Here is a 15,000-nt window from a genome sequence, read left to right on the forward strand (position 1 = left end):
CTTAAAGATCTGTATGCATGTAAACACTTACTCTTATAGCACACATTTGTTCTTGGTATGATAGACCTTTTCAGTGGATAAGATTTAGTACCCAGTAGCTAATGATACTAACAGCAGCACATGTGATTCGATATATGATAGTCCAATCAGATTTAAGATCTCTAAAATTCAGCTCTGTTGAATTTTGGACTGCTTAGAAGTGCCGTTAGCAGACCATCAAATCACAAACATGCACGGCAATAACCGAGAGTGTGTGCAGGATAACACTGTTATTTTTGGGGTCTGGAGAAGTCTGACCCAGATGGATTGTGCTTTATTGAGGCGATGGGGTCATGCCTGTGGAATGACGTTAATGTGTGTCAGAGGTCTGGGTTTTAAAAGCTATTCGACTGATGTGCCTGATGGACAGCATTTTTGCATCTTTTTCTCCCTAGTCGACTTTCTCGTTTTGTCTGACAGATGCTTTGATCCCCAAGGGGTGCGGCCTGTGACCCCTGTCGGACAGCCTAGAGGCAGAAACCAATATTGTTGTGACTGTTATTGATTGTTTTAGGAAATATAAATGTGTTGGTACAGTGTATATATATGTGACCCTGGACCACAAATCAGCAAACAAGTCGCACGGTATTGTAACAACATCTACATGTTATAGATTTTTCAATTTTGCCAAAAAATCATTAGAATATTTCGTAAAGATCATGTTCTATAAAGATATTTTTTAAATTTCTTACTGCTAAGTACTTAATTTGGCTTTAAATTTAAATTTTCTCAATATCTTGATATTTTTGCAACCTTAGATTCAGTTGCCATGCTTGCCCATTACAGTTTTAAATAATAATAATAATAATAATAATAATAATAATAATAATAATAATAATAATAATAATAATAATAATAATAATTAAAAAGCATGTGATGTACATGTTAATGTAAAACTATATTATTATTATTATTATTGTTATTATTGTTATTGTTGTTATTATTGTTATTGTTATTGTTGTTGTTATTATTATAGTTTTACATTAACATGTACATCACATGCTTTTTCTTGAACGAGAGAGCTTGTAATGCATGCGGCACAGACTCCTTCTTGCACTTGAACTTGTAATGCGGATGACTCATTTTTCCTCGCACCTGTGCTTGTAATACTCGAGGCTCTGACATTTCCTTGCACAATAGAGGTTGTTAGGGGTTAAAAACCAGTGACTGGGTTGTTCTCGCTCCCTGGCACACAGGAAATTTTTGACGCGCTCTGATCAATAAGAAGGTTGCGGTTGTGACGGTGTTGCCAGCTGCCCTTAAAGGGACACTCCACTTTTTTTTTTTTAAAAAGGCTAATTTTCCAGCTAACTTAGAGTTAAACATTTGATTATGCAGTTTTGGAATCTATTCAGCTGATCTCCGGGTCTGGGGTGCCACTTTTAGCATAGCTTAGCATAATCCATTGAATCTGATTAGACCATTAGCATCTCGCTCAGAAATGACCGCTCAATATTTTTCCTATTTAAAACTTGATTCTTCTGTAGTTACATCGTGTACTAAGACCGACGGAAAATTAAAAGTTGTGATTTTCTATATTCTAATTCCGCCATAATAATCAAGGACTTTGCTGCCGTACCATGGCTGCAGCAGGTGCAATGATTTTACGCAGCGCCCGAAAATAGTCCCCTTGGTTACTTTCAATAGCAGAGGAATATTTTCAAGTTTTAAATAGGAAAAATATTGACACTCTTTGGTTATTTTTGAGCGTGATGCTAATGGTCTAATCGGATTCAATGTATTAGGCTAAGCTATGCTAAAAGTGGTACAGCCAGACCCAGAGATCGGCTGAATGGATTCCAAAATGGTAAAAATAAAATGTTTCACTCTAGCGTAGCTGGAAAATGAGCATATTTTCAAAAAAAGTAGAGTGTCCCTTTAAGTAAATCAGCAATAAAATTCCAGTGGACTGTCATAAATGATTATCACAAATAAATCATGTACATCGGTGATCTCACAGGCTGACGAGACAAACTTACCATGGGGGATATCCCGCAACACTACAGCCCTAATTGTTTCAACCTATTGTTGGGTAAAGTATAGATATAACCAGTCCATTGGTTTAAGGGCAAAACATCATTAGGCCCAATTCTGGATGACATGCTGTATTACTGCTGCTTTGTGGGAAATGAGTCTCACAATTCCACATTTGTGACCCTGGACCACAAAACCAGTCATAAGTAGCACGGACATTTATAGCAATAGCCAACAATACATTGTATGGGTCAAAATTATTAGATTTTTTATGCCAAAAATCATTAGTATATTGGGTGATTGGGTGTTCCATGAAGAAATTAACCTTTGTAAATATATAACAAATGTTTATCATAGTAATATGTGTTGCTAAGGACTTAATTTGGACAACTTTAAAGGCGATTTTCTCAATATTTAGATTTTTTATGCACTCTCAGATTCCAGATTTTTTTTTAAATAGTTGTGTATCAGCCAAATATTGTCCTATCCTTACAAACCATACATCAATGGAAAGCTTATTTATTCAGCAAGTGATGTATAAATCTCAATTTAAAAATGTACCCTTATATGTTTGGGAGTCCAGGGTCACATTTATGTTTATTATGAAGCTTCATAGCTTGAGTACTGTAATGTACATGTACCAATAACGCTATAGGTCTAAACTCTAAAGGATCAATATTTTAGGTTTTGCTTTCAAAGACCTCTACTGTTTCTTTGGCACCAATCTGCATTTGAATTACGCTTATCACCAGTTCCCATTTATGAGATGAAGAATGTCTGAGATTTGATGTTGCACTTCATGAATGTACTGATGTGATATGGAATAGATTAACTATGAGAGGCAAATCTTTTTCATAGTTCAGTTGTGTTTGTAAAATGATAATTGTTTTATCAATGGCCAATGCTGAGCTGAGATGACTATAATGTTGATATCAAGAAAGTTGGTGGCTAATGGACAATTCATAGCTTAAGGAGAGTTTTGGACATTTTAGGCATGTTTTTTTGTTGGCTAAGATTAACAAAATATTGGACCGGGTGTCATCTGCAAGAACATGTTGCTAGAGCTTTTTAAGAAGTCATTTTACATTTGACAGAAGTTTTTATCCAAAGTGACACTCACAGTGTATTCAAGTTATGCTTGAACATTTTTAATTACTAGTTGGGCTAAAAGAATAAAGTCGATATATGAAGTCAAGTCAGCTCCCTTCAAGAATTAGTTTTAACTTTGGTAGGTTTCCAATCTTAAGTAAAAAAAAAATGTATGCTGTTTCTCATTTTTACATGATTTAAGGTTAATCTACGAGTGCAGAGTTTCAAATATCCTGTTTTTGACACAAGCCTTGTACCAGAGAACAGAGAAAATGCAAATTGCTCTTGAATGCACTGAATTTCCCATGACATCACAGAGCTGTGTGCCTCATTGGAAACTCGTTCTTTTACAAATCCAACTGCCCAAAAGCTTTGGACCGTGCCTGAATGAGGCGAGACTGTTAATGAAACCCATTACAGTAGTTTCGTGTTGCACACAATCACACGTCTCTGTGTATTTAAAGAATGCGCACGTTTAAGTCATTGTTAGAATTCTTGAAGTTGCTTTCAAAACATGAATGTCAGATTGGCTCATTTGATTGGTGATTGACTGATAAACAAATATGTTTTACTCCTTGAAGCTGTCGGTCTGATTGGTATCAGTGACGTAAAGTAAAAGTGGCCCTTTCTTTTTTGCATTCACCCGCTTCCAGTAAATAACAGCAACCAGGGCAGATGCAGATTTCTAAAGGTTCCAGACATACTGCCGGCAATGCAAGACAAAGTACTATGTGATCTGAAACAAGAGCAGATGAAGCAAATTTTTCATGACCGCAACTTATGACTAATATTATGTGCAGGACAAGACAATGATAGTAAATCAATATCAATATGTGAACTATTGCATTAATATGAACTACTTTTGAGTTTTTTGTTGACATTCTGGTGAAATGTGATACTGTTGTTTGCCATGAAAATAGCCGTTGGTGCTGATAAAAATAAATAAATAAATAAATTAATTAATTAATTAATATAAGGTTTATTGTAATTTTACTGAAAATTTTAGGGGCGCAACCAGAAAATTTGGGGGCACATACCGTAAATCAACATGCTAACCAAATATTCACATTTCTACTAAGTAATACACTGTATTACTAATAAATAATTTGATGATAGATGCAGAAAGTACAATGTGCTGTTTTAAATTCAGTGTCACATCACAAAAAAGATCAAATTTACTGGTCGCACATGTGCGACTGGATGTAAAATTCAGTGGCACACTCTCAAATTTTGGTGGCAAAATGCCACCATTTGGTGACAGTCTGGAGCCCTGTAATCTGATAATAATCTTAAAATAATTATCACTACTGTGTCCCCTCACTAGGTAATTGTGCAAATTGAAAAAGTGAATTAAAAATGTGCCCAATAGAAACACAGCAATTTTGCATAAACTCCAATATAGACGGTTTTATCAGACGTGGTGGAAGTTACGTGGGTTTCACGAAAGCCACTCGTTTATGTTGTTACTGCTGAAACTGGTATAGATGAGGTGTATAATTTACAGGTCAGCTGACATGCGTAAAAGTTAGGTTTGATAGGACGACAAGATAGAAGAGGTGTGGTCAACTTGTAGTCAACCGTCAAGGGCATGACATCAACACATACAGCGAGAACGATTAAAAAAACAGCGAGAGTCGATCGCTCTGTATGATTTCGAGTCGCTCTTGCAGTATATTGACCGTATATAGCGTACACAGCTGTCACCATGTTTTTTTGAATGACTTTTTGCGAGACAAAAAAATTAAGTTTTAGTCGCATAACATCGGTTAATGGAATCTGCAAATCTTTAATGGAAACGCAGCTATATCTGTATGCCAAAGACATACTATACACCATGTACATAAACTATGCACCATGTACTCAGTCATCTAGTTTATGAATTTTAGAAGAGCATTGTCTTCCCAGTTATCGTTTTTTTACTAACCTTAAGTATAAGTGGTTTTCCAGATAAGGGCAAATGGCATCAAACGTACAGTACAATGCAAGTCAATGAAAATCAATTTGTATATTGTTTTTAAATGTCACTTTTATCTGTTTTTCCCAACATAACCTCAGTCACTATCAGACAAAAGTGAAGTCGTCTCCGCAGATAAACTTTCCTTTCACGACAACTGGTCTCGCCTCTCTTTCATCAAGTAAGCAAAACTGTGACCATTGAGTGAATGATTTGTCTAGCGTTATACACTTTATTTATTCGGATGAATGAGTGCAAACTAGGGATGCACGATATATCACCCGACATATCGTTATCAGCCGATAACTGCTTATTTTTAATGTAATCGGTTATCGGTCTGATAGCAAAATTAGGCCGATAAATGAAAGCCGATAAATTATGGATTATTTCAGTTTGTTGAACCACTTCACGGTCTAGGAGTTTTTCATTGTGAAATTAATATGAATATTTATCGGCCTATATATATTGGTTATTGGCCCCCAAATATAAAGAGTTATCGGTTATCGGTATCGGCCAAAATTTCCATATCGGTGCATCCCTAGTGCAAACTTGAAGTCCTCTTTCTTTTTTTATGTCCAATGTGAACACACTGCTTACATTTATTTATGATACAAAATAACATAGAATTGTGCATAAGTACAGTATGCGATTTGGCGCGCACCTGTTCTCTCTCTTAAAGTCAAAATGAAGTTAAAATAAAAGCAATAAAATAAAATGTTTTGGAATATTGTGGTATTTTTTACAAATGACATCTGTGAGCTTCATTATCATTTTTTATCTCGTCTCCTCCTCGAAACAAGCTCTCTTCCAGTCATATGGTGTGGCAGGTGGGTGGAGTTTGGGAAAAGATTGCAGCGATTAACAATTAGCAACATGACCCAACTTCAAATGATCCAATTAATTTTTGAAGAACAAATTCAAGTCCAGCCCTACCTTTTTTAATTTCAGAAGCCGTTTCACTTATATATTCGTCACCACGGGGAAAATTAGACAATCGCTACTTTTGTTTAACGGTGTCTTTTAACTTGTTAAGCTTGTATGTGCAGTTACCTTAAGTGCTTATGGTGAGCAATCTGAGCATTGACTTGTACGTTTACCTAACTGTTAACTATTCTAAAGGGCAAATTTCTGTATCTAATAATATAAACAATATAAAAACGTCAGTGTAAGATTGCATCAGTTGGCTCCAGTTCTCCCATGAACCTTCAGAGCATAAGCGGGTTTGGAGAATGAAAGAATAGATGGATAGATTACATCATTGTTTTGGGAAACAAGTGGCAATGTTGCTTATATCTTACTCATGCTTGCAAGGTAGACTGGAATAAGAGAAAATGTATTTGTTTTTCACTTAGAAAAAGTAACAGTATTTAGGAATAAAATAATATACAAAGTCAATGTTTTTTACTCTTGAAGGCAAATAAAGCCTTGCTGTCAAAGAGCTGATTAAGACTATTAAAATTCTGCCATTATCTTTCCAGATGTATTTATTTATATGACTGTTGGCATGTAGCAGGGTACCGCTATACAGATGCTCTCAATACGGCCAAACATTTCTTGTGGAAAAACATTGGCTTTGCAGTTGATTTGAGGGAATGTTTTTTCCGGTACGTGCGGAAATATAAACGTGTCTCATCATTTTGGCGTATATTCCTGTAACGCAGTGACTCGCAGCCAAGGACAAAATGGGATTTGCATCTGGCTGCAGCAGGATCAATACAGTCATTCATAAAGATAGAAATTTAGTTACATAATGATGCCTGGTGAATCAGATGGGTGAGGTGAACGTGTGGTGTAAAACTGAAGTGAACTTAAGGACACACCCTGCTGAAGTGCGGTCACCAGGGTGGGGCAAAAAGATACGTGGGATGGGTTGGCATACTGTATGTTAGTTTTACTGGTGTATAAGTGTGTTGGGGAGAGAGATGTTTCGTAAGACCAATTATAAAACGCTGATGATTTATGGCTCTCCTCTTTGTGTTTACTTTCAGTATTTCTATTTTAAGTGAACAACATTATTTAAATATTAACAGAATAAACATTGTCGCAATTCAGTGTGCAAACACTTTTAAGGATGATGACCAGTGCTCAGTTAGTATGCGGACATAATAATGATGTCAATACTGTCCATCAGGTTATATTCTATCGTTATATAAAAAGTCCTTTTATAGAAAGTATTCTCACTCTGTGGCCATGTTTCCAACGCCTCCACGCAGCTATTTCAGCCATATAAAACCAAGTCCTGTCTACTTAAATAGGGGAAGACAGATATCTCTATAATTGCTTGCCAAAGTCATAATTAAGCAACATTTTCCCGACCAGACCTGACATCAACTGTACTATAAATTGTTTCTTATGCTCAAATTGCACTAAAAACATTTCCAGGCCCAGCTACTGTGCCCTTAAAAATAAAGGTGCTTCAAGATCCCATAGAAGTACCATTGTAGTGTAAATGGCCTTTAACATCAGAAGAATCTGTTTCAGAAAAGGTTATTTTTGATGGAAAAACGGTTCTTCACATTATAAAAAACAGTTCTTATGAGAACCTTTGACTGAATGATTATTTTAGGAACCAAAACTGGTATTCCTACAGCATCACCTTTTATAGAGCACCTATTTTTTTTTGTGTATTTGGTATAATACAATGTGTTTGTTTGGTTTTTGGTTTAAAAACAAATTAGTTTCCACATACTGTACATTTTTGTAACCTCAGATTTCTCTCTCTTCCTGAAACACATGGATTTGAAAAGCTCTGTATCCCTGATTGGCCAGCTAATCTGTACGTTGTGATTGGTCTGAATACCTCTGATGTCAGCCGGAAATGTGACGCTCCTTACCATGTTTGAAAGATTTGCCCACAATGCAATGCTAACAGGAGTTAACTTACAGGCTGTGAGTCCGAAGCGGGAGGAATTACGATAATGTCTCGTCTACATCACCAATCCCAGAAAGTAAACTGTTGCCTACAATCTGTGTGTTTGTTGTAGTTCAAGAAAAGAGATTTACGTTGGAAACAATAATTCGGGTCATCGTTTACTTCAAAAAACAGTATGTACAGAGCCCATTCCTATCAATCTTTATTGATTGATGATTGGCTCTTGTCACTGGAAGGCGGGAATTCCTTTAATTGCACTTTTCCGAATTCATAGGCTGTGTTCATAACCGCTACCTATGTCATATATACTGTAGTGCACTATATTTGGTGTCTGCCATTTTGTAGTGGTCACACTGATGTGACTCGTCACTTCTGTATTTTCATAAACATGAGACTTATGAATCGCTGTATCTTTCTGGGTCCAGATCTTGGATGGTCACAAGTGCAAGTTATTTGGGAACTATGATGATGATGATGATAATAATTAGAGCATAATAATAATTTTTAAATAATTTAAAAAACGGATCAGTATAATGGGCAAACATGCCAGCTATCTTCATGAAGGCTTGCTATCATACATACTGTATGTCGGATTATAGTTGACTATAGACGGTTTCATCGGACGCACGTGTGCTGAGGCAATACACGTCTGGATCCGAGCTTTACCTCCGGTTTCGTTTTTTAATGGCCTGACTAGTTGCTAAACTGATCTCTTGAATGCCTCGTCGAACATAACACATGTTTTGGTTTCCTAGGTAATCTATGTGTTGTTTTTTGCTTGTTATATAAATAAACTACGTTTAAAGAACTTTGTTGTTATTTATTCTTAGCAGAGTTTACTGGAAGTTACGTGCCGACCACGTCAGCCGCTTGTTTATTTTGTTACTGCTGAAACAGTCTATTGGCATTCAAACCTAGACTGCACCATCTTGTTGTATCCACTTATAATCTCTGGTTGTAATCAAAAATATTCTAAAGTTAGCAACAACAAATTTAGAAAAATGTATATGTGTGTGTGTGTATATATATACATATATAAAATTAAAGTTTTTGTTGTGTCTATATCTTAAGCATTTCATTCTGCATTAATAAAAGAAATCTAAGCACTTGTGTGGGGTTTAGAAAAACACAGCATATCCCTCTTAACAGAATATTTGGATTGGTTTGGACGAGGATGCTGGAAATGTTTTGACTCCTGCCTGATACTTTGAGGTAGTGTTGGAGAGAAAGTCCCCTTTCAAGGATACACGTCATGTGAAATTTACTCAGACAAGGACAGAGCTGTAGTGAATACAAATTATTCAAGAGTAGTCCATTCAGAAGGAAAGGTTTTCCTGAAAACAAACTGGCTGTTTCATATGTTTTACAGCCACAGGGAGACTGTTATTTCATTTAAGTTTTTGGAACCGCCTCTGCTATTTTTTATTAGGGATAAAAAGTTAAGCTCAGTTTTGCTTTCGTTTAGCTGCTGAGTTTTTATTATTTTAGTTGTAAATATTTTAGTCACCTGTCTCTGTACTGTGCGCTATTGCATGAGTCCCAGTAATGAAAGAACCCTTTTATATATATATATATATATATATATATATATATATATATATATATATATATATATATATATATATATTAGGGCTGTCAAAAGATTAATCGTGATTAATCACATCTAAAATAAAAGTTTGTGTTTACATAACATATGTGTGTGTAATGTGTATAATTATTATGTATATATAAATAAACACACATTCATGTGTATATTTAAGAAATATTTGCATTTATATACTGTATAAACATTTATATAATTTATATTATATAGAAATATAAATATTTTATATATAAATATAACCAATTTTTCTTAAATATATACATGACTGTGTGTGTTTTTATATATAAATATTAATTATACACACTACACACACATATGTTATGTAAACACAAACTTTTATTTTAGATGTGATTAATCACGATTAATCTTTTGACAGCCCTAATAAATATATATATATATATATATATATATATATATATATATATATATATATATATATATATATATATATATATATATATATATATATATATATATATATATATATATATATATATATATATATTAGTATTTTTTTTACAATAAAGATAAAAAGTTTACATCTTAGGGTGTTTCTGTAACCTGTACTGTACAGGAACAGTATTGTGTGCAAATGTTTTAGTCCACCATTAGATTTGTTGTTTTAAGACCTTTGCCAGAAAGAAGCCATTTTGTTCTAAAAATTTGTGTGGTTTTATAATTTATGTGCATATTTTCTGTATTTTCAGTTTGTACCTTAAGAAGGATGGTTATTACAACTTTGCTAAAACATAAAAGGCTTAAGATTTTTGCACAATATTGTATATTCCCAAAAATAATTATTTGGCTTAAAGGGCAGTTTTCACCACTTTATTTGGACAATGTTCTCATGAAACTCCCACGTTTTTGTTAGTGAGATACTGTAAGATCCTGTAATGTAAGATAATATTTGCTTAGTAGTGTTTGTTGGTCACAGTTTGAACACAAGGACATCTACCAGTCAGTTGCTCATGGGATTTTGCACACTTTTGAATGATTTACAGTGGTGTACTGTGTGTTTGCGGTCTACAGTAACTTTTTTTTTAAGTAAAATTTAGTGTTTTCAATTCATGCTTGTCTTATGTTCTGTATTTGAATTCCAGTCCATTCAATATTAACAGCAATACAACATTAAGATCGTATATCGGGACCGTAAGATTTTTCATTTATGTTGTCCTTTTGAACTTCAAACATGGAATTCCTTCCTATGGTGTGAATTGCGTGTGGTCTCTGCCTACAGCGAAAAGTCGTCCAGTGGTCTTTGGAGCGATGAGTCGATATCGAGCTATTTTCAAACAATTAAATAAACCCGGCTGTGAGAAAATTCCCAGCCTTAATCAGCTGCACATCTGTCCGCTTTGTTATCACGGCTAAATAGTTCGAGTGTGAGAGTCGGGATTCTCTTCCTTGTTGGAAAACGACAGAAGGTCATGTTAGTGTGACCATCCAGATGCAGCCATTTAGGGGCTCAAAAAGGGCGCAAAAATGTTTCCTTTATATTTTTGCTATTATGTTGACTTTCCCTGTTTCCTTCCTTTTCTTTCTTTCTCTCGGCTGGATGTGACTCGTCGCTTCTGTATTTTCATAAACATGAGCCTTATGAATCGCCGTATCTTTCTGGGTCCAGATCTTGGATGACCAGCATCCTGCTTTGTGTTTTGACTGGATGAGGATGAATTGCATTTACAAAGATGTTGCCTGTCTGAACCCTTGTTTGAATCCACGTCTTCAATGAGAATTAAGGGTGATGGGTTTTTGTGTTTAAAGAGAGGAAAACAAAAACTGATGCACAAACAGGCCTTGCGTTAGATTATACTGTTTGTCATATTAAAAGATCCCTTAGATGACTAGATTACTTTTAAGTCATTTTCAAAACCTAGTTTAAATAACTTCAATTAACTCTTTGTCTTGCTCGGCAAACTACAGATCTGAAGTAGCACAACATGCTGGCAAACATCACTGGATATCAGTAGATTTTAGTTTTTAACCATTGCTTCCTCAGATGTGCCGCTGTTTGACTAAAGACAAACATTCAAATGTCAAACCGCACAGACTCGGCATCTGTATTTAGATCTGATATTAAAAATCTGCCCGTCAGGGTCACGGACTCCAAGTAGACTTTACACAAACACACGTACTGTAAACTCCCCACTATTCCTCAAGCCATTGAAGCTTTTTACGTTGGTTCCTTGTATTCTTAAAGGAAAACATCTGGTCACTGAGCTTTTGGGTCTGGCTATAAATTTTGAGTGGGGTTTGTGTTTGACTTCTGGGTCGTGATGGCCTTCTGTGCTGGAGCCCAGGCTGGTGTTCTCATTAAAACTGGAGGTATAAATGGAGCAGAATGGAGTCGGAGTAGATAGATTTGGGCACAGTGACTTTCTTTGTTATTCCTAGTGTGGAAAAAGTGGTTGAACATGGTTTAATCTCTTGTAAAGCTGGGCCTAGTTTGAATGTATGAGGTATTGAGATGAGGATTAGAGACAGAAATCTGTATGTGTGACTATTGAAATCTGGGACACAGTTATACTGTAAGATGACGTGCCATCTGAAACCCATGTACGCGTAGGTTGTGAATGCGCCTGCAGGAGAATGTAGCCTAGGATATGCATTGCATTTTGTCGCAATGTGCATGCATCGAACGTAGATGTGTATAAGTAGGAGTCAAAAAACTATACTTTGCACAACTGTCTACCGTGCGTGTAAGTTTACGTATACATTAAAAAAAAACGTCTATGAGCTTTGGGTATTTAGCAGACCCTCTATTAATTTATTACCAAGAATTATGTGCCCACATCTGAAGTATGCATCGTCTCACAAACCACATATCAAACTCTTTTATTAGATTTAATTGTTTTGTTTTATCACTTTTAATTTTGATTGCTTTTACCACAATTTAAATCCACTTTGAAAAGCAGTTCACTTTCTTTTTGCGGAGATTGTCATGTGAAAGCACCTAATAGTGTTGTGTGAAAGCTTTAATAGATGTTTTATCGGTTTACATTACACTCTGCATGTTGATTCTTGAGGCTGTGTGTTGATGGTTTACGGTGTGTTGAGGATTTTGAGATCATACAGATAGCGGGTTATGAGGGTTATGAGATCATACAGCTCAGGCTTAGGAGTCGGATTATGTTTGGTATTTAAGTAACTTTGCCCACATTAAGGATTGGATTGCATGGGACTGGAAACACAGACAGTAAATACAGTTTTTCCATTGTTTTAGTGAAGACCTTCAATTATTGTGAACACATGTCAAAGCCTTGATTGTGGTTTATGTCAGGAAGATTTTATACAGAGACATATCTTTGCAAATGGTAAAGGTTACAGTAAGGCAACCTGTTAACCTGATACCTGATAGCCCTGGGTGATGGTACGCTCATTTAAATGCTGTTCTGTTTTCCAGTGTGCAGTGAATCGCCAAATTTATGACATGGGATGAAAAGCATTCCCATGTCTTTTCTATATTTGTAAGTCTCACATAAAAATTAAATGGCTTATTTCTGTCTGTGTTTGATCTCACACAGGGGGTCGTAGCTGAAGCGAGATACATTTGATTGGCTGGGCCTCAGGCCATGATGGCTCCACGTAAGCGAGGAGGGCGGGGCCTGTCCTTCCTCTGCTGCTGTTGGAAAAAGAGTGACCATCCCGAGATCACCTACCGCCTCCGTCATGACAGCAACTTCACGCTGCAGACCATGGAGCCCACCCTGCCCATGCCTCCCACTGAGGAGCTGGACGCCATGTTTACTGAGCTGGTGGTATGTATTGCATCTTCATTGTACTTTTTGTTACCTTACTGCATCTACTAGACAGAAGAACATGTGGAAGGATATGTGGATAGCCGGGAGAGGAGGATGGATGGATAAATGGTTAGATAGTGGGATGGATAGAGCAATAGATGAGAGGAGGAAGGGTTAATGGGATATACAATGGATAAATAAAGGAATGTGTGGGTGGATAGTGGGATGGATGTTGAATAAATAAAATGATGAAGGGATGGATAGAGGGAGAGATGGGTGGACTGAGAGATGGAGCGATGAATGGATAGTGGGAGGGATGATTGAAAATAAAGAGATGGGTGGGTGGATAGATGGAGGGGAGGATGGATAATGGATAAACAGGATGGATAGGTGGATGGATGGATAGATAGATAGGTAAATATATGGATAGATAAATGGATGGATAGAAAAATGGATGGATAGATAGTGGATGGATATGTGGTAGCGGGGAGAGGAGGATGGATGGATGGATAGACGGTTAGATAGTGGGATGGATGGATGGATGGATGGATGGATGGATGGATGTATAGAGCAATAAATGAAAGGAGGAAGGGTTAGTGGGATGCATGATGCATAAATATAGGAATGGGTGGATGGATAGTGGGATGGATGTTCAATAAATGGAAAGATAGATGCTGGATAGATGGATTAATAGAGGGAGAGGAGGATGTATAGATGGTTAGATAGTGGGATGGATAGAGTAATAGGTAAACTGAGGAAGGGTTATGATGGATAGATGTAGGAATGGGTGGATGGATAGTGGGATGGATGTTGAATAAATAAAATGATGAAGGGTGGATATAGAGATGGATGTATAGTGGGATAGTGAGATGGCTGATGAATAAATGGAAAGATGGATGGCTAGATAGATAGATAGATAGATAGATAGATAGATAGATAGATAGATGGGTGGACGAATAGTGGGATGGATGATTGATAAATAAACAGATGGGTGGGTGGGTGGGTGGGTGGATAGATGGATGGTGGGATGTATGTATGGATGGATGGATGATGGATAATGGGATGTATTATGGATAAACTGGATGGATGGATGGATGCATAGATAAATGGATGGATAGATAAATAGATGGATATATAGTAGATGGATATGTAGATAGCGGGGAGAGGAGGATGGATGGATGGATAGATGGTTAGATAGTGGGATGGATAGAGTAATAGTTAAAAGGAGGAAAGGTTATGATGGATAGATGTAGGAATGGGTGGATGGATGGATAGTGGAATGGATGTTGAATAAATTAAAGGATGAAGGGATAGGTAGAGCGAGAGATGGGTGGATAGAGAGATGGAGGGATGAATAGATGGTGGGATAGTGAGATGGCTGATAAATAAATAGATGGATGGATGAATAGTGGGATGGATGATTGATAAACAGGATGAGTGGATGGATGGATAAATAAATGGGTAGATAGATAGTAGGGCTGTCACTTTTTATTCGATATTCGAATATGCATTCGAACATGACGTGAAATATCCGTATTCGAACTATAAATGAACCATCCGGTTTTTTAAATGCCATGTGTAGCGCATTTTTTACAGTAACACCTCGTAATAGGAAGGAGGCTGAGAGTGAGACCGACGACAGCAACTGTGCGCAAGAGAGGGAGTCAAATGGGACCAAAATGAATCTCATGTGCATGTCAAGATAGAATTATAGTTTGTATATAAAATG

At 36.3% G+C, this 15,000-nt stretch overlaps 1 protein-coding gene across 3 annotated transcripts in view; it reads left to right on the forward strand.

The window, feature by feature from the left end:
* daam1a (dishevelled associated activator of morphogenesis 1a) overlaps positions 1-15,000 on the forward strand; it is a 71,840-nt gene that overhangs the window by 16,581 nt on the left and 40,259 nt on the right. For all 3 annotated transcript variants that reach the window (XM_073812257.1, XM_073812258.1, XM_065244687.2), the window contains one exon: positions 13,056-13,289. In XM_073812257.1, coding sequence (XP_073668358.1) covers positions 13,104-13,289 — 186 coding nt within the window. In that variant the 5' untranslated portion in view covers positions 13,056-13,103. The remainder of the gene's footprint in view (positions 1-13,055; positions 13,290-15,000) is intronic.

The sequence above is a fragment of the Paramisgurnus dabryanus genome, chromosome 17 (assembly GCF_030506205.2).
Source record: "Paramisgurnus dabryanus chromosome 17, PD_genome_1.1, whole genome shotgun sequence".
NCBI lineage: Eukaryota > Metazoa > Chordata > Actinopteri > Cypriniformes > Cobitidae > Paramisgurnus > Paramisgurnus dabryanus.